Below are 21153 nucleotides of genomic sequence, written 5' to 3'. Positions count from 1 at the left end.
TGTTTGATGGACTACTGTATTTTAACATTCTGTTGGAAGCCACCCAGAGTGGCTGGGGAAGCCCAGCCAGATGGGTGGGGTATAAATTATTATTATTATTATTATTATTAGCTGTAAGGCAGCGTGTAAAAGAGTAAGAGTCTTCTGCTCTTTTTTCTCTTAGCATTCTCTGGACTACAATTATTAACCACATGACTACTCGTACTGTTCATACGAGTTTTCAACATGCTCACAGGATCTTTGACAATGCTGCACAGCAGATCACGTTTGAAAGTGAGAGAGAGACAGACAGACAGAGAAACTCTCGTATCTTTTTAGATGGGGGAGGGCTTTAAAAAATCCCCACTGGGTGCATGTAACCCTTTGGGCATGCCTAAAGTAATTCTTTGGATCCCTCTTCAGATGCTGCAGTACAAAAACTAGCTTTTCTCGAAGCTTCCTGATTTCCGCATTGTTGTGGGAAATGTCCCACAATTGCCTTGGGTCATAGGATGCCATCCAGCCAGTCCTACTCTTCTGTAGCAGACCACCCCCCATTTTCATGTTTTCTTTTAAAAGTGTCTATCAACATATCATGGCAAGTGACCATCTCAGTCCTCATTAGGCCGTGGCTGCTGTTGTTTAGAGTGCAAGGAGGGTGGATTCTCATTGGTTTTCTGTTGACAAAATGTTGTATTTCTGCAAACATGGTTGTTCTTCTGAGCATACTGCTATCTCCCTTTCTCCCTCCCCACCTTTGTGGCCTCTTTTTTTGGATGCCTTCCTGTTCACCACCTGAGTTCACTAAAAGAAGGAGTGGCATGAAAATGTATATTCGTTTATATACGAACTGGGGTGTGCGCGCGCGTCTTTTGCAAAGTTTCGAAAACTTACTTTGTATTGTTTGGCTGGCTTTCTGTTCTTCGCCTAACAAAATATAGACATGTGAAAACAAGTTTAGGATGGATGGATTTCGCAGCTTCCTCGCTCTGAGAGAACATTTCTTTCTCCCATATCTGGCATGGGACATAACAGATTCGACAAATGCGCTCTCAATGGCTTTCTTGTCTCCCCGGCACATCAACTTCCATACATTTCAGCCAGATCAGTGTTTCATCGTGATTAAACCCATTGTTATCTTTGTTAGTCCTAAATCACTTTCACAGCAAAGCAGACTGTTCATGCGACGACTGTTAAGCAGAAGAGAGAGCTATACCCTGCCCAAATAACATTCCTCGTTTCTACGGACTCAAAAGTGCCAAAGCCCTGGCAGTTCTTTGAGAGAACATGTAACTTTTTCTGCACACGCAGCATGCTTGTGTGTAACGTATATATTCATGCACAGATAAATAACTTTGGGAAAGGGAACTGGTGCATAGCAAGGCTTTATTGCCACAATAATTGATTTTTTTGCGGCTTTTCTTTAAAACTTAAATGCACTGTACTTTTCTGTGTATAAGACGTCCCCCCATGAAATTTCAGAAAATGGGGGAAGATGGCACAATGTTGTTGAGCTTCTTTTGGGAAGGATTGCCCAGAATTTTTGAGCTTTGGGGGGGTGCCCAAAATTTCTCACCTGCACGTGTCGACCAATCAACATCAACCATTGACGCAGCAACCAATGACACGCACAATAGCCACTGACAGCCGCAGCAGCAACCAATCAAACGTCCACCTTATGCACTACCCATGTACAGTGGTGCCTCACAAGACGAAATTAATTCGTTCCGCGAGTTTTTTCGTCTTGCGGTTTTTTTCGTCTTGCAAAGCACGGTATCGGAAAAGCTTTGGAAAAGCTTCAAAAATCACCAAAGTCTTCAAAAACCTCAAAAAAACCTACCACACCGCGTGCTATGAGTTGCTCCTCGAAGTCAAGTCGCAACTGTATTAACGGTGTTAAGAAAAAGGAAGCAAACTTGCAAGACGTTTCCATCTTGCGAAGCAAGCCCATAGGGAAAATCGTCTTGCGAAGCAACTCAAAAAACCAAAAACCCTTTTGTTTTGCGAGTTTTCCGTCTTGCAAGGCATTCGTCTTGCGAGGTACCACTGTATAAGACGATCCCCACTTTTTACCATGATTTTAAAAGATAATAACATAGTTTTATACACGGAAAAGTATGGTAGGTATGAGTTAGCATCTCCTAGCCACAGAAGCCTTCTCCATTCAACCCCATCTCTGCTTTTAAGTGCTTCCCCCAACCCCCCAAGTGATCACTGTCTTCTCTTTGGTCTTCCAACGACTCCTTTTTCTAAGAGTTCATCAAGGCTAAATGGAATCAGAGCCAGCTGGAGCTATCGAATCACATAGCCAAATCTGGACTTGGACTGCATACACTCTATACTTTTAAAGCACATCTGAAGCATACTCTTCCCCTCAAAGAATTCTGGGCACTGTACTTTTCCCTTCACAGAGTTACAGTGAACCAGCAACCCTCTGCAAAGTACAGTGCCCATAATTCGTTAAGGGAAACAATGTGCTTCCCGTGTTATTTAAAGGTATAATGCATACACAGCCTTGGAAAGTATGTCCTCCCAGTTCATCGCCCCTGAGGTCAGTGGCTGGAACTGACAACGACATTTGCCGGAGCAAACAGGCAGAAGAAGCCAATAGTTGTAACTGCTTTGGAGAGCCGTTGCCTGTCTGTCAGCCAGTTGTCCCAGCAGCACCTTTTACAGGAGCCTGACAATTTTTCTCCTTTATTGTGGGTGTTTCTGACCAAGCGGGTTTCACCGAGCGAGGCTGAATCATGTGTCTCAGGCTTAATAAACTGGTGAATGCCAAATGCAAAAAAGCAAGAAAGATATGAAGCGGAATCACAGTTGGCCAGAGAGCTCAAGTTGACTCGTTGCGTTAGGTTTCACTCACCTCACTGTGAGGGAAATTATACTGAAACTTTCATTTGTCGGAAGCAATTCTCAGTGATACTTCCAGTCTAGGATTTTCCTTTTTCCAGCCTTGTTTTGTGACCATCTTTCACTCAAAAAGAACAAAATGACTGATTAGGCAGCTTCTCGGTCTTCTTCCTATATATATTATATTTATAATGCAGACAGGGTAGGTCGTGAAGAGAGAGCTTAAGGACAAGCCCGGGTTTGGACCATATGCTAAGCAAAAGCGTGGCTTAGCTTGGTGCAGGGTGGAAGTAAAAAGGACCCAGGAAGAGCGAAGAGGAGCCTATACAGTTGCACCCTCCTGGTAAACAATGGTTTGGCTTACTGGGTCATGCCAACCAGAGGAGAAGTACTTTTTGCACGTAATCTTGCAGCGTTGTGTTGCATTGAATGACCTTAAGTTCTAGTCTTATTGTTGTAAACAATAAAAATCTGCCCTTTTCCCCTTATTGGGTACCCAAGAGCCCGTATAGAGTCCTTACGTGGGTTCCCTATTGGTAGGAGAAAATAACTGAGGCCAACCAGAGAATATTGAGAAGCAAAGCAGCTAGTAAGCCTGATCTTTACTGATCTGTTGCAACAGGGTGCTCCCCTCACACGCAGGAAAGGAGAAGGACCTCGAACCATGGCGCACAAGGCCTTATATAGACATTTTAAATTCCCTGCCCTGGAGCTCAAGACCACCCCTCCATACATCATACATATATCACAGAAGGGGTGTAACCCAAGACCACCCCCCAGAAACATCATACATATATCACAGAAAGGGGTGTAGCTCAAGACCACCCCCCAGATACATCATACCTACATCACAGAAAGGGTAGTCTACAACAGAAATCTGAGTGCATTGTTTATCTCCTGTCTGGCAGGTTATCTGATAATGCCTTATCTGATTGCCTTTCGTGGTAGTCTGTTATCCTTTGAAATGGTGATTACTAAATTCCTGTAATAAGGAAGGTTTTTTTTACCTCCTCCCTCCTTGCAGAGAAACATTTGATCAGCTTGGGAGTCAAAATGGTTTCAGGACTGTCTTCCTGTGCTGCTTCAGACATGTGGTTTATAAATTTATGTACGTGTTTGCTTGGTACATTTTTGAACATTTAATATATATCTAAGACTTTAAAATTCTTATTACATTATGAACAAGGGAGAAAATTTTCTTTCCATCCACTTTCCCCATAACATGGAGGGGAAAATTGCACTTCTACAATTTCCTGACTTACTCACCGTTTTTCTAAACTAAAAGGCTCCCAGTATAGTAACCACACAACATAGCTTGTCCCTAGTTCAGCTGAGATCTTAAAGAGTTGAACTTCCAACTTGTTCTTCAGCAGATGACTGGCATTAGCTCTGGAATCCTTCCTCTTGTACCTATCTGAGAAAGAGAGTGAGTTTTCCTGCAGAAATTACAGAACAAATTTTTAAAAATTGCAGTACATGAGAAAAACTTCAAAGTTTGCAAACATTGCAAATGCTCTCATCAGCCTTGTGTAATTCACTTAGCTTGCATGTTCCGTCTAGCCAAGATTAATTGTTTAGTCATCCAGCCAAAACTAACCGAATGAGTACACATTGTCTTTGATTTCTGCAATTTGCTGGTTTATCAAAGTTGAAGCGAATTGAAATTAATTAAACCCAGTTGACCCGAGGAAATTGCATCGTTGCAAATGCCTACATAAATCTCCCACTTTTAATTTAAGGCTTGAACCTCAAGACGTGTACAAGCAAATAAAGAGTAAAGTCAGGTCATATTGACCTTCACTGCACCGGGCATGACAAATGCGAGGATATTGTAAGAGGAGTGCCATTGTGTGATATCAAGAGAAAAGGTGGCCACCTCTAGGCTCTTGTGTATCTAGCAGTGAAAGATCTTTCTTTAATGACTTTCGATGGTTGATGGCTATAAAATAGGAAAGACATTTGACCTGCTTGGGTAAGAACTGGCAAAGAACACTTTGGCATTTGGAATATAGCCAGCCAAGAAAACAAAAGTCTGTGCTTTCCAGCTGACTAGGAAAAAGCCATCTTGGGGTGGAGAAAGGACCGTCAGCTTTTTCTGCTTTAATAGTCTAGATTGGGCTAATCAATATTTTACCCTCCGGATCCAATGGGCTCCATCTCAGAGTCAGGTAGCCTGGCTAATAATCAGGGAAGGTGAGATTTGTCATCCAACCAGGGCACCACATTGGCTGTGTCTGGCCTAAGTGGTCTAAGTATTGTCCATCTAGCCCCTTATGGTCTACCCTGCCTGGCAGTGACCTTCCAGGGTCTCGGGCAGAAAGGTGTTGGGCATCACCTGCAACCCAATCCTTTCAGCTAGAGTTGGCGGGAGTTGAAGATGAGGCCTTTGGCATGCCAGCCAACCACTCAGCTAAGGTTCCTCTTGTCACGCTTTCTCTATCCTGGCCTCTGACAATAAGAACATCATATTAAAAATTTCCCCAACAGGGTATTTGAAAAGGAGTTTCCTCTGCTGCTAAGAAACAGCTATCAAAGTCTCTTTTGATATTGTCTGACAGAAATAGATGTTCTTTTCTGGATCCGTCGATTCATCTTTCATTCTCCATTCATTGTGAGCAAACTGGTCTCCTTTTTTTCAAAAGTGCCAGCCTGTTGTTCAGACCAATGTCTTTGGATGTGTACCCCGCAGGTGCGCTTCATAGTAGTGACAGATGGCGAGAGAGAGAGAGAGAGAGCAGTCAAATGTCTCTTGCTTTGTATTCTGGGTTGCTTTTTCAGGCACCTGCACCATAAAGATAAGGACATTCCCTTTTCCCATTTACAACGGAGCTGCCTTATCTCAAATATGTTTCTTTTGTTCTGTGCGCCATAAAATCATTAAATATTAGAGGGGTGACGAGTGGCATCCCTGGTGAATGCGTGTTACCTTGAGTGTGTGGCTGAAGGAGTTTGGGGACGACAGAATCAAAGACTTGCTCTTAACTTTTAATCTTCTACCTGGCTGTCAACCCGGCATTCCACACTGTTGAGTTCTTATGGGGTTCACCCACAGCAAGAATACTAATTGCAAAAAAACTGGAAAAGTGAAACAGTACCAATGAAAAAAGAGTGGCAAGAAAGATTATTTGATTACCTTGAGTTGTCAAAAATGACGGATGCAGTTACGGGACAGTCTAAACAAAAAGAGTGGGGAGCGTACAGAAATTATTTTAAAAAACCAGTGCCCTCAAATTAAAACCTGGACTTCCTTCGAATAATTTTTGCAAAACAAATTACGGTTTACAAATACAACATACGGAGAAGGGTAGAAAAGACGAAATGAGAAAGAAACAGTTTATCAAGTTCAAAATCAGACCCGCGTTGAGGAGGGAGGAAGTCTTATTAGAATAGAATAAGAATTAAAGATTGGATAACGTAAGTCCGTGTGCAGATTCTTGCGGATTTATGGATATATGTTTATCATTTGTTTTGTGTTTTCTTTTGTAGTTTATTTTCTAAGTGTCGTGTGTTTGTGTGTTTGTGCTGTAATAATAAGCTGTTAAAAAGCATTTACAATGAATGAATGAGTTCCTAGGGGGCTGTTTTGATTCCCTGCTCCCCGCAGCTTCCTTTGCCATGTTTTTTTTTTTTTTGTGGGGGGCTACGTCTACTTTGAGGTTCCCCTGAATCTGCCAATGCTTCTTGTGCAGGGGGCTGCAGATTTCACTTTGTAACAGCCGACAGTCTCTCCTGAAGTTCAGAAATGTGTCAGCGATGCTGATCCGAACTGCTGCTGAGTGTAACTCCCAAGGATGGATAGCATTGCTTCATAGAGTTCAGGATGTCCCAGTATGTGTCCCTGTATCATTTTTCCAAGATGTTTTATTTTATTTTATTTTTGGAGCCATTAACATTAGCACTGCATGTCAATTATGGGCTAGGACAGAACAGACAACGCATCTTTGTGGCAAGAACATGTTTTCCTTTGTCTTTGTGTGTAAAGCACACTGTACATTAATGACAATATTCCAGTAATCCTCAGCTTGGCTTGCATCCTTACTTTCCTCCCACCAACAAAACACAGTTCATGAAACTGCTCTTTTCAGCCTTTCTTTCTCTTTGCTCTGCGGTCTCCTGTGTCTACTTGAAAATCGGCGTCTGAAAGTTGGGGGGCCCTTGGGAATGGGGTAGAATATGCTGTGGGAGGGGCTTCAGGTGAAGGCAGGAGTTGGTGGAAATTGCACCCCCTCTCCTTTACATGAATAAAGGAGCCATTTAGGATCCAGGTCTATATTTTTTAAATAAATTGGTAGCTTTTGGTTCAGCATAAACCTGGTGCTGGTTATCAGACTTAAGAAGAGAGGTGACTTTGGTTTATGTTGCCGGAAATGGATGCTAGAAATATAGTGGCTAACATTTATCACTGACTGCTCTTGACTTAACTGAGAGTCCCATTTTTGAGCCCAGTCGGCAATATTCAATATTCTAGCAGCCAGCTCTTTTTAAAAAGGGTCGGGTGCGATGTTCAGAGAGCATGAGCCTGGAATTACGTTCCAAGCAAAGAAGAATGGCTGAATAAATTATGCGAATACTTGGAATTAGCAAAGCTGACTGATTTGATAAGACAAAAACCAAAAAATATAATCCAGACACAATACGGGGAGAAATACGGAATAACAGATACAAATTTGCTTAAAATGTATATAGGAAGTGCAGTGTAAGCGATGGAAGCCAATCAGTGAAATTTTATTATTGAGATATTTGTAGAATAAATTTAGAATAAATTCTTCCAATTTTTCTTTTTTCTTTTCTTCCTTTTTTTCTTTTTTGTTCTTTTTTATATATGTGTACTTATCTGAAAAATGTATGTATGTATTTGTATGTATTTTGCTTGTATTTTGTAATAATTATGTTAATTAAAATTTGATTTAAAAAGAGAGAGAGAGAGAGAGAGCATGAGCCTGGACTGAAACACTTGGGAGACTAGCCAGCTCCCCTTCCTATGGAGAGGGCACTGCTTTTTATTTTTATTTTAAATAACAGACTCTTTATTCTTCGGCTTGTTCTGACTGTGGAGGTCACCTCACAATCCTCAGTCTGGCATTCTACCTGACATAAAGCAGCGCCGCTTCACTGAGAAACTGTAGAGTTCCCTTTGCAGCTTTATTCTTCTCCCCAGTGTTTTGAATTTTGTTGAATCGGGGTTTTTTTTTTATTAAAAAAACCCCGACGCTGATGCTCTTGCTGCGAAGCCTTTCTTCCTTCTCCGCTTCCCTGTAGCTTTTGTTACACCTATTTATTTTCCTTAAACGTTCTGGCCTCCTGTTAATTTGCAAATCGAGGCAATTTCAAAGGCTTTCCGTTTGCTTTCAATGTGAAGGTCCGCAATGCTGAACGTAAGATAGCGATGCTGACAAAATTGCGCGCGGAGAAAAAGGATGTGAGCCAGCTAAAAATGAAGCTTTGGGGAATATTCTTCACCAGGTAGCCTGAGTTAATCCTCTCCTCTCTCACAAGATATGTCTCCCCATATGTAATGGCTGTTATTTCTTTGCTTGGTCCCTTTATAGTTTTGCATGGAGTTGAACCAGCCAACCCTGCCAAACATCCGGAAATGGAAGGGCCCTCGAGGATGCTGGAAGACAGCAGTTTCTGAGAAGCCCTCAGGCCAGCCTCACAAGGTACTGTATTTTTCGCTCCATAAGGCGCACCTAGTTTTTAGAGGGGGAAATCAAGGGAAAAAATTATTTTTCCCCCCAGCCCCAAAGAGCAGCGGACAGGCTGCGTGCAGCCTGTCCACTTCTCCCAGAGCTTCTCGGGGCTGCTGGGGGAAGCCCAGGTCCCCCCCCCCAGCCCCAAAGAGCAAAGAAACCAAGACAGCCAGCGGGATCCATCCAGCAAGACTCTCCTGGCTTCAGTGAAAGGAACCCAAAGCCTGCGGAGCGCAGCGGGAACTCACGCTGCGCTCCGAAGGCTTAAGGCGGCTATCCCTGAAGCCTGGAGAGCGAGAGGGGTCGGTGCGTACCGACCCCTCTCACTCTCCAGGGTTCAACGAAAGCAACACAAAGCCTCCGGAGCGCGGAGGGAGCGCTCCCTCTGCGCTTCGGAGGCTTCCCGTTGCTATCGCTGAAGCCAAGGAGCCTGCATTCGCTCCATAAGACGCACACACATTTCCCCTTAATTTTTGGAGGGGGGAAAGTGCGTCCTATAGGACGAAAAATACGGTACTCTAGTCTGCATGCCGTGACCTTTCCACAACATTGTGTTTTTGTCCAGCTGAGGACATAGCTACCCCCTTGTTTTGAGCAAAAAGCTTCTATGGTTTTTGTTTTTGCCAAGGACTGCATTTCAGTTCTGCTTTGAGCTGACTACTCATAACTGGCTTTTCTCCTGGACCTTGTTATTGATTTTGGAAATGCTTATTTCTGTCCGACTGCAGCAAGTTTTGTGCCAGGAAAGCAAAGAGTTTTATTGTCGATGCATTTTAAATATAAAACGTATTTGTGCGTATAATGTCCCTGCTAGCCACAAACCCAGACAGTATATTTATTTGTTTATGGGTTTCGAAACGACTAATCTAGTGGCTCACTGACACTGTGAAAACAACTATTAAAAAGTACCTGCGCATAAGAGGATATCCTGTTGAATTGTAAATATAACATTATAAATATGTGGTATCCTTCTGGAGATGGTAATAAAAGCATACATTTACACACAAAAAACACCCAGCACCCTGATCAGATGTAAGCACTCTCCTACTCAGAGTAGACCCATTGAGGTTAATAGATACAGCTAATGTAGGTCCATGAATTTAAATGGGTCTGCTAAGAGTAGATACCACCCACACTCATACAAATTCAGTTTTGCTATGTTGTACATGGATTCAGCTATGGATATCCAACTAATACTTGCTTTGGACCACATTGCTGTCAATTCAGTTCATTTTTGGAAACTCATTGTTAAGTGGGCTGAGGGGAAAGGAAAGGATCAGAGTGTGAGTGGACCTATATATCTTTGAATATCGGATTGTCTTTCTTTTGCCTCTCAGTGCGTCGAATATTCCGGCTTCCTGTGGGACACAACGGCAGGGGTAGAGCTGAAGGATGCCATGTCCCATGAGAATCCCCCCACGAATGGCAACGGGAGGCAGACGTATCCTCACCCTTACGTTGCACATTTCAAGGTAACGGTGCGCAAGAGTTCTTGAGTGAAAGAAATCGAGAGCATGGGCATGTTCTCAGTTGTATTACATCTTCGAGGGAGGAATTCAAGCGCACGCTTGGTCAAAGGTCTGTCAACGCAAGCCAAGGGCTTGAGGCAAAACTGTGAGATCTTACAAGATCTCTCCAGAAATCGGTGCCAATGCTGGAGAATGGAGATTGTTATTAGTAAACAGTGGCACCTCGGTTTAAGAACAGTCCTGTTTAAGAAAGATTCGGTTTACAAATTCTGCAAAACCAGAAATAGTGTCCTGGTTTGAGAACTTTACCTCAGTCTAAGAACAGAATCTGAATGGTGGAAGGGCACCAGCGGTGGGAGGCCTCAGTAGGGAAAGTGCACCTCGGTTTAAGAACGGTTTCGGTTTAAGAACGGACTTCCAGAACAGATTAAGTTCATAAACCAAGGTACCACTGTATATCATTTCTCATATATATACAAACAGAACAGCCATTTACTTTTGATTGCGTAATAATACACTTGTCTCTTTGTACATATGGGATGGTCATCTTGATAGTCACTGCTGTTGGGTGAGTGTGAATAAGGGAATGTTCTTTAAAGGTACTGTGTTTGAAGTTTGGAATCGATGTCAGAGGGTGTCTTTCTTAAGGGAACAAATATGGGTTATTCAAATGTGTGTGCATGTCATAACTGGGCACAAAAAGCAGTTTTCTTGAAACTTAGATGACAAAGTTTTGTGGCTGCCGACACTCTTGCCGCATTTCCTTCAAGACATTTTATGGAGTAAGCAACAAATAAATGTAATTAATACTAACACATTGCTTGCACCCATCCAGGTCGGACTGAATGACTTAACTCTGGTTAACCTTCATCTGACTCCTTTGCCCTCAGTGGGAGAAAATGCTGTGAAAAACCACGATAGTCATAAATTAGCAGCCTTTGCACAGACACTGCAGGAAACACTGAAAGGTAAGGCCATGTTTTTCTTCAGCGTCAACCAGTTTGCTTAAAAACAATAAAAACTAGCGGATGGGACTCTTCATCTACTTAAGCTGCAATCTGCACACACTTACCTGTTAAGTGGGATTTATTTTTGAGTAGATATGCACGGAATTGCACTGTTTATTTTCAAAAGCTGTGTCAATTCTCAGCAGTTTCATATGCCCCAGTAGTTCCTTGGCGAGGGGTGCTTCTTTGATGCAAGCCCCTTTAGAAGTTGCCCATTTGCAGGCTGGATCCAAACCGCCCCTGCAATCAGCCGTTTTACCTTTTGCAGGCTGGCTTAGTAGGGAATACCTAAAGGGACCCCTGACAGTTAAGTCCAGTCGCGAACAACTCTGGGGTTGCGGTGCTCATCTTGCTTTACTGGCCGAGGGAGCTGGCGTTTGTCCGCTTTCACAGACAGTTTTTCTGGGTCAGATGGGCAGCATGACTAAGCCGCTTTTGGTGAAACCAGAACAGTGTATGAAGATACCGTTTACCTTCCCACCAGAGCAGTACCTATTTATCTACTTGCACTTTGATGTGCTTTTGAACTGCTAGGTTGGCAGGAGCAGGGACCGAACAATGGGAGCTCACCCTGTCGCGGGGATTCGAACCGCCGACCTTCTGATCAGCAAGCCCTAGGCTCTGTGGTTTAATCCACAGCGCCCCCCATGTCCCTGGGAATACCCAGGAGATGACATTTTGGCATCCTCAGAAGACCTGCATCAAGTAGACTGGTATCCAATTTAAAAAGCCAGTCAATGAATCACATACATTTTAGTCAATTCATTGATTAAATGTGCATAAAATTTGAATATGGGAAGGAACAGTTGTTTAAAAAAAAGTTGTATTCCTTTTTAGATGGCAAACCCATGCGTCTTAGGAGGCATCATTTTAAAAATAGCATCTCCCCAGTGTTAGGGAAAAGATAGAATGGTATTTCAAAATGGTGCTTGTCAATGACAGTTTTGATAAGCAATTGCATTTAAACTATTTTAAATGCAATTTAAAACCTTAAATCTGCTAAGTTAGATGCAGATAGCGTCTGGGAAGCCATCCTGATTTCACCTTAGTTAATGTAGCCCTTGCGCCTCTGTTGGGGGACAGGAGTGACCAGCACTTCTGTTTACTGTTTAACAAAGGCCAAAAATGTTGGATGACTTAGCTCCATTTTCCAAGGTCAGCAGCTTAAAATATTCTGAATCAACACCCATCTCCAGTTTCAGAAGAGGTGTGTGAAGAGTACAGCTAACAAATACTCAACTTGTCATTTTTGTTTTGAGTTACGAGGCATCAATTGTGTTTTCCTGGATTTGATTACCCTGTTGTGAGATTTTTTTAACGGGGAGGGGAAGTATAGAAAGTTCTGCAGATCTGATTTGGACTCAGCAATACTTTGAAAGACTGGAGCTGAAGTCAAGTACGCTGTGTCACAATTTAATTAGTGCCTACCTCCATTGGTGTTTTGTGTGTTTTTTTAACATTTATTTTAAAGTTGGAACACAGCTTCCAGAATTGTTTTTCTCTTCTCCATTAGGCAAGTATTGATTTCTTTCTGGTTCAAATGGAGTTGAAAATAGTAATGTCCTTTCTGTTAAATGGAAGCACTCTCAGCAACATTCTGAGGTCTGTGAGGTTTTCAACGCTGTCCAAAGTGTATTTACTCAGAAGAAAGTTGCACTGATTTCAGCGGCGCTTAGTGCAATGGTGGTTGCAAAGTTGCATTTTCAAGTTCTCATCCCCCACCCAAGAGCCGGAGTCAAATTTATTTGTATTCCGCGGACCTTCAGTTTCCAAAAGCAAAATGTTTGATTCCATACAGTGAGGGCAATTTATAAAAAGTGCACTGTAGTAACACGCCTGGTACAATTTCTAACTCTTCACTATAACACGGACATACACGTTTCAGATCTGGAATGCGGTTAAATCTTGAAATTAAATAAAATTATTTAAATAACTGAGGGGAGAACACTGAAACGAGTTAGCATAAATGCTTTCCTGTTTTCACATTTCCGGGGCAGGGTGGTTGCTCCCAATTTCATGGCTGCTCCCCACCATGGACGTAGCCAGGATTTTTTTGGGGGGACAAAGTTGTTCAGCATTTTTTAGGCAATCAAAGTTGTTGAGCTCTTCTTGGGAAATCACAGGTAAAAGTACACTGTCAATAGGGCATTGCGGGGAGCAGACTACTGCTGGGGGTGGTGATCCAGAACCTCAGATAATTTAGCACTTTCAATGCTTTTCAATAATATTTGTGGATCGGGGGGCAGCTACCCCCTGCACCCCCCTTGGGCCCTTGCCTCCCACCTCCTGCTATTCTGGCTAATGTCTAAATATTCCACCCATCTGATTGGGTCACATAATACGTTTATGCACCACAAAGCCACCTCTCCTTCTGTCAGCCAGGTGTATCAGTTTGGCCACATTGGCTGTTACTAAGAGCCAGCGCAGCTGCATTGAGATCTGATCAAATATGATGGAGCTGATCCCAATCAGTGACCAGGGAAGAGGAACCACATCTTTTTTTCTAATCCGATTAGTCTCCTACAATGTCAGAGAACTCCGTATTTCACCCACCTGCAAGTCCAATGAAGGCGAGCCTTACCCTAAGACCCCATTGTAGGAGGGCATCAAGAACTTCAACAGTCTAATCCAGGCATAGGCAAACTCAGCCCTCCAGATGTTTTGGGACTACAGTTCCCATCATCCCTGACCACTGGTCCTGTTAGCTAGGGATGATGGGAGTTGTAGTCCCAAAACATCTGGAGGGTCGAGTTTGCCTATGCCTGGTCTAATCTGACAGCCCAGAGAGATGGGATCTCTTGGGGGGGGGGCAAGGATGGCGTGATACCTTGGAAAACAAATACTTTTATGTTGCTTGATTACTTCCACACACCTTACATGCCTCATGTTGGATGTGGAGTTGCTATTGTCAAATCGTGCGCATGGTTAGAGTTACAAGGAGCAGTTTTAGGGGGTGGTACTTATGGGTATGAGGACGCGGGTGGCGCTGTGGGTTAAACCACAGAGTCTAGGACTTGCCAATCAGAAGTTCGGCGGTTTGAATCCCCGCAACGGGGTGAGCTCCCGTTGCTCAGTCCCTGCTCCTGCCCACCTAGCAGTTTGAAAGCACGTCAAAGTGCAAGTAGATAAATAGGTACCACTCCGGCGGGAAGGTAAACGGTGTTTGGTTTGCCAGAAGCAGCTTAGTCATGCTGGCCACATGACCTGGAAGCTGTACGCCGGCTCCCTCGGCCAATAAAGCGAGATGAGTGCCGCAACCCCAGAGTCGGTCATGACTGGACCTAATGGTCTGGGGTCCCTTTACCTTTACTTATGGGTCCAATGTACCAGCAACCCCCCCCCCATGTTTAAAGTGTGACACTTACTGTAACAAATTAATGCTGAGTCCCAGCACTTTTTTTCCTTTAAAACAATTAAAAAAAAGACTGAGGAGGAACCAACCTAGGATGAAATGATGGGCGCTCTATAGATTGTGAGGGTGAAAAGGCAATGGCTGCATATCTTTTGAAAACCGCTATGTGCCTGCACTTTGCATTTAACATCTTTGTGATATTTACAAGACTCTGTGTTGTGACAATAGGATATTTACCAGACCATGTGATACTGACAAAACTCTTACCTGCTGGTCCTTAGTCAAATACTGCTTTCTTTTTTCTTAGACCCCGCCCCCCTGGCCCCCCCCCCCATCGGTCTTACTTTGTCAGAGGATAATTTTGGATGGATATTTACGTTGGAAGATTAGACTAGAGAAGCCCAACCGTACTGGAAAGTTAGATCCCATGTGGCAATCGCATACCTCTCAGAAATAAAACGAGCGGCATCGTAATGCCTTTGTAGCAAGTATAGCGTGAGCACACTTGGAATACAGTGGACAGTTCCCGCCACTGTGTCTCAGAAATGATATTTAGAGCTGGAAAAGGTCCAGGAAAGGATAACTCAAAGGAGTGCAGTTAAGGCTATCTGTGGTTTGTAATTATGACTGTGTACTGCCTGCAGGAACAGAGGCGGCATGGGGAAAGGGGAGTTGTCCTATCGTTTCTGGACTTCTCATAGACATTTCGTTGGCCGCTGTGGGCAGAGGGATGCGAGGCTGGCAGTTTTTTTCATCTCCGCCAAGCTAAGCAGTTGGCTCCTTACCTCTCTCACCCTGACCTAACCACTGTAATCCATGTGACAGTCACCTCCAGACTGGATTATTGCAACTCACTCTATGTGGGGCTGCCCTTGAGACTGACCCAGAAACTCCAGCAGGTGCAGAATGCCGCGGTGAGAATCCTTACGTGGTCATCGCTGCAAAATCACATTCACCCAGTGCTATACCAGCTGCACTGGCTCCCGGTGGAGTACAGGATCAGGTTTAAGGTGCTGGTTTTAACCTTTAAAGCCCTATACGGCCAGGACCCTCGTACCTATAGGACCGCCTCTCCTGGTATGTCCCACAGAGAAACTTATGGTCTTCAAATAAAAACATCTTGAAGGTCCCGGGCCACAGAGAGGTTAGGCTGGCCTCAACCAGAGCCAGGGCTTTTTCGGCTGTGGCTCCAATCTGGTGGAACGCTCTGTCACAAGAGACTAGGGCCCTGCAGGACTTGACATCTTTCCGCAGGGCCTCCAAGACGGAGCTGTTCCACCAGGACTTTGGTCAGGGCACAGCCTGACCCCCTCCTTTGGCAATCCTCACAGAACTCTATCCCAGTGGTTGCCATTAATTTGATTTGAATTAATTTTATAATGAAATGATTTTAGAATGTTGTACTATTTTATTGTTGTTAGCCGCCCTGAGCCAGGCTTCGGCTGGGGAGGGTGGGATATAAATAAAATTTATTATTATAATTATTATTATTTAGGTTTGGTTGCATTCAGCAGGGATTTTTGTACATTCTTCTTATTTCACAGTGTGCACCCCATGCACACACAGAGGTGTGTTTTGCCTCCTGTAGTAATCTGAATAGGCTTTGCATGCTTCCTGCCTGCACAGAAATGCAATCGGTGTAGGAAGTTTTTGCATTTGAAGCAGCTCTGCTAGGTTTGCAATGGCAAGGCTGTGCTCTTGGAATACTAGATAGTGCTGTTGAGTAGGAGCACCCTCTGCTGGCTGAAGGCCTGCATAGCAGCAGTATGTACTTGCTTCTCTGACTGGCAGCAGGTGGCTGCAGAAACAGGCTGGCAGCCGTCTTTCCCCTGCCCTATGGGGAGATGCTAGAGCTTGAACCAGGCGCCTTCTGTGTGCAAAGCAGCTGTTCTCAGCGCTGACCTACAGCCCTTCATCCTAACTCCCCCTGTAGCCTTATGAATCAAGAGGAGATATTCTAAAAATATATCCTGCTCAAAAAGCAATAAATTTCCTCCGAAACAGGCACCTAATAGTCTTTGCCACCTGGTATCATGCGAGCAGAAGTCAGTATTTGCATTGCGTGGGTGCATTTCACAATGCACAGTATTACGGATTCTTAGCATGTTAATTAGGGACGTTCATTGAATTTTGAGGCTCTGGTTTTTGTCAGCACGGCATCCTTATTGAGCTTGTCGTTTGGAGTTGTCTGGGAGCTGAGCATAGGGCTCCATCTTGCCAGGCAGAAGGCCAGCGCTGTCGACTCCGAGAACAAATGAAGAAACTCGGAGGGGGGAAAGAGGGTTGGCAGCAGATTATACGGAAAGATCAAATTTAAACAAAGCAGGCTCACTTAGAATTCAGCCGCAGTGTTGCAGTTGGAGGAACGGAGTTATACACAGAAATTTAGCAAAGATATATCCTGTCAAAGTCTAAAGGCAAAATAAGTATAAAATGATATACCAAAGGTATTTAGTTATAGGAAGCTTACAAATATTTATGACAATGTTGTTTTAAGCATCGAAGAAGTAGCTACTAGAAAGTTGACTCTTAAACGTCTTCAATGGGTGGTGCTCCTTTGGAGGGAATTTTTAAAAATATGTATTCTCTATATGGTCACATGGGACACCATAAATTGAAACAGGAGGGTTGAGCCACAGAGGTTGCAATCCAATACCCACCTTCCAGGGAGGAAGCCCCATAAAGCTTAATGGGACTACTTTTGAGTAGATTGCACTGTTGGGATGATGTGTGTGTGTGTGTGTGTGTGTGTGTGTGTGTCTGTCTGTCTGTCTGTCCGTCTTAAAAATTCAGGGGCTTGTTGGGCAATTGATCAACTGACATACCGTATTTCAGCAGATCTTTGTCAAGAGCTATGGGACACTTGGGAGGTCTGCAACCACTGTAGATGTGAACGCCCCACTGAAGCATTGCTGTCAGGAAGTGACAGGTGCCCAATATCTGTACTTTCCAGAAAGGACATTTTTTGCCCCCACAGGCTTTCCCAGGTGGACAAATAGGCCTCTGCCATGAGTTTCCGCAGTGTCTTCGTTTTTAAATCCACCTTCTGTTACTTTTTGTGCTGTCATTAACGGCTTCTTGGCTGTTTTTCATTATATTTGGTACATCTCCTTCAGACCTATGTGGAATATGATTAATACATAACAACAATAGGCTAAAAGCCGGAGGTCTTGCTGGGGGGGAAGGTGGATTTTGTGGAGAGATCTGGTGGATGAGTTGGTGGCCTCACACCCACAGTCACAGAAGAAGTTTCATGCCCAGGGGAGCAACACGAAAAAAGGGGCAGAGTTGGAGAGACCTTTGAGCAGTTGAGGGTAGAAGAATAAGAGAATAGGAGGGTATTTTGTGGGCCAGGCATGGGAAATCGGTTGGACTCCAACAGACCCAGCCAGCATTGCCCAGTGGTCAGGTTTGGTGGAAGTTGCAGTGTAGCAGCACTCAGAAGGCCACAACCTCTCCACTCCTGTTGTAGGCCTATTCCAACCCGCTTCTTGAGGAACCCAGAAGATCGAGCAACCCTTAAACAGAGTCTGAGGAATAAAGGTCCTGGACCAAGGATACAGCCGCTTTCTTGACATGCTCCACAATCCTATCACTTAACTCTTTCTGTATTTATTTTTGCTCTCCGCACTCCTAGGAGAAAAAGACATGATCATTTTAGGCGACTTCAGTCAAGCCCCCGACAGTGGCGACCACGACCTCTTGAGGAAGGAGAAGTTCCATCCTTTGGTCCCCGCCAGCACATTTACAAACATCAGCACAAAGAACCCTCAGGGCTCCAAGTCCGTGGACAACATCTGGATCAGCCGCAGCTTGAAAAAGGTTTTCACTGGTAAGGCTTCGTTTTGGGAGGAAGTTTAAAATACAGTGGTGCCCCGCAAGATGAATGCCTCGCAAGACGAAAAACTCGCCAGACGAAAGGGTTTTTCAGTTTTGCGTTGCTTCGCTAGATGAATTTCCCTATGGGCTTGCTTCGCAAGACGAAAACGTCCTGCGCTTTTTTTTAAAGCCGCTTGAAGGCGCAGTTGCGACGGACCGTGCTTCGCAAGACAAAAAACATCGCAAGACGAAAAGACTCGCGGAACGAATTATTTTCGTCTTGCAAGGCACCACTGTATCAAGCTTTGATTATTATTTTTTAATACCTTATTGTGTATGACAATGGTTGGATTGATAGCCAAAAGGTTGTATGTGGCTTGTTAAGTGGCAAATTTCATGTCAACTTCTCCTAGCCTATTTTACACTTTACAAGCGACATACACAATGTTCATTATTGGTGTATGTTCACAGAGTTTGATCTGTGTTTGCTGGAGTAAACATATGAAGCAGAGAGGTGTCTCTTTTTAAAAATAGCGTGCACACAACTGGGATCTGAAACTCATCCCAGCTCCTCTGGGTCTGTTTCTACATATTTTGCCGTGTTTGCAGATCCACATCTCTCCTTCTTAGTTTACACGTTTACCTTTGTCAAGACTTCCTTCAGGGCCACGAAGATTAGAAATATAGCTTTTAAGAGTGCCTAGAAATGTACTATTTCCTCTTGATTTTTAAAGAAATGCATTAGTTGCCTTTAGGAGATGCCTTTATAGGCAGAAGAAACAGTGATACACTCATTTTGGGGGGTTGGTTTTTTATTTTCTATCACTTTATGATCTTCTTCTGAATGCATGAGCAGTTTCCATGAGTCTCCTCATGGTCCTCCGAGGAACTAGTTAGGTGCAAAGCCATTAGATGCTCTTAAAAGATATTCACTCAAAGGTCAACATTCATATTCCAGACCCTTTCCTTTGTGCCATTGGTGGTTTCCCCAAAATATTCACACCTATCTTTCTCCTCTGTAAACTATTCTTTACACAGGTCATTGGGCAGTTGTGAGAGAAGGTCTTACGAACCCCTGGATCCCTGATAACTGGTCGTGGGGTGGAGTTGCATCAAGCCACTGCCCTGTGCTAGCTGAATTTTACACCGAGAGGGACTGGAACAGAAAGGAGATCACACGGAACGGAAACGGCGTGATAGTGGAATGCAGCGACTCAAATGCGAAACATGAGCGATGATGAAAGAAAATGCAAACCATGCCCTTTCCTCGAAGAGATGGGTCAGAAGATCCCTTTGCTCAAGGCCTGACAGTGAACCGGAACTGCCTTTTTTCTCATTTAAAAAGAATCAGCTTCTGCTTTTAACATCTCCCTTTTCCATTCCCACCTCTGTGTCCCTTAATGGATGTTTTAGGGTATCCCATCTTTTGTGTTTTGTGACTTTTTACGGGGACTTGGTGGACACGGATGTGCCTGGATACCTGACAACTCCAAATAAAATGCACTTTTTAATACTGTACAGTAATGATCTCCCTCTCTGATTTCCAATGAAATGTCGCACAATAACAGATAAAGAGAAGCCCACGAAAGGGCAGATTAATTTATAGCATATGTAGTATATTTCAGTGATAAACAGACTAGTGAATGCTGTTTGCTATCCTATCACTTACAGTAGGAATTGTGGCAGCATACTGAGCATGTGTTGGGAGTATTCACAAAATAGGAAACACACAAGTCTGCAGCTTGCCTTAAGCAATTGCTCTAAAAACTTGTTCCACCTACATGCGAAACTGAAACCTGAATAACTATTATCTATCCAGTCAAGCCCTCCAGAGCAGGCATCCCCAAACTTGGCCCTTCAGATGTTTTGGGACTACAATGCCCATCATCCCTGACCACTGGTCCTGTTAGCTAGGGATGATGGGAGTTGTAGTCCCAAAACATCTGGAGGGCCAAGTTTGGGGATGCTTGCTCCAGAGCGTGTATGGCATTGTAAGGGAAAGGATAAACTTTCACCAGTGAACTTACGCTTTCATGAGAGCTACGTCATATCTTCCAGTTCTCATCTGCAAGCTGTATTTTATATAGCTGAAACTATAACATTTGACAATACCTGCATGTTTCAAAAGTCTTGATCTCTGCATAAATATACTAGTCCAGAATTACCGGTATTCCTGTGGCCTTCTTTGGTGATCACTTGTAGCCGAGTAAGATTGTCTTCCATAAACACAGTTTATAAACACAAGATTAAAATGGTCTGAATGGAAAGGGCCCATTTGGAGGAAGCTTCACTTATTTGAACTCCAGAGTTTTCCTAAGTTTCACATTGGAAACTTTGGTTTTTTGTTCTTCTACAGCATGTTTTACTCATGGGAAAAAACTTGTTTGAAAACAAGCATTTGCCCTATGGTTTTTACTGTGTGTTACTTAAATGTACTTCTGGCTTCATATTTCACTTCACGGACTATCACTGTTCTTCTAGAAACATAGCTGATAAATTTTAAAAGCAAAATAACTAAATATATTTTGGATACGCATGCACTTCAGATGTCCATCAGTGGCAAGTATGCAAAAATGGTCTGTAAGGAGTAGCTGTTAAAACTGTAATTTGAAAAAGTTTAAACCCTGAGCCTGCTGAGCAGAATACAGCCTTGTGTTTAGATCTGCAGACTAATAACTCCCTGTTAAACCCATACACCAAAATAAGATTTTTCTATTTTGGTAAAACGGAAGCTTTTCTAGCAAAGTAACCTGGAGACATATGAGAGACTTTCCTTCCTAAATTACTAAGGTAAATGAAAAGGACCCCCTGGATGGTTAAGTCCAGTCAGAGGCGACTATGGGATGCGATGCTCATTTCACTTTTCAGGCCGAGGGAGCCAGCGTTTGTCCACAGACAGCTTTCCGGGTCACGTGGCCAGCAGGACTAAACCGCTTCTGGCACAACGGAACACCGTGACGGAAACCAGAGCGCATGGAAACGCC

At 43.6% G+C, this 21153-nt stretch overlaps 1 protein-coding gene across 1 annotated transcript in view; it reads left to right on the top strand.

Moving 5' to 3' along the window:
* EEPD1 (endonuclease/exonuclease/phosphatase family domain containing 1) overlaps positions 1-19687 on the top strand; it is a 63823-nt gene extending 44136 nt beyond the window's left edge. The window contains exons 3-7 of the mRNA XM_081165176.1: positions 8382-8492; positions 9860-9994; positions 10827-10959; positions 17988-18182; positions 19208-19687. Of these exons, the coding sequence (XP_081021302.1) occupies positions 8382-8492; positions 9860-9994; positions 10827-10959; positions 17988-18182; positions 19208-19407 (774 nt within the window). The 3' untranslated portion in view covers positions 19408-19687. The remainder of the gene's footprint in view (positions 1-8381; positions 8493-9859; positions 9995-10826; positions 10960-17987; positions 18183-19207) is intronic.
* Positions 19688-21153: the final 1466 nt, after the last annotated feature.

Source organism: Podarcis bocagei, assembly GCF_964188305.1.
Source record: "Podarcis bocagei genome assembly, chromosome: 12".
NCBI lineage: Eukaryota > Metazoa > Chordata > Lepidosauria > Squamata > Lacertidae > Podarcis > Podarcis bocagei.
The sequence above is the reverse complement of the archived record's forward strand: the minus strand, read 5'-3'. Positions and strand labels throughout refer to the sequence as shown.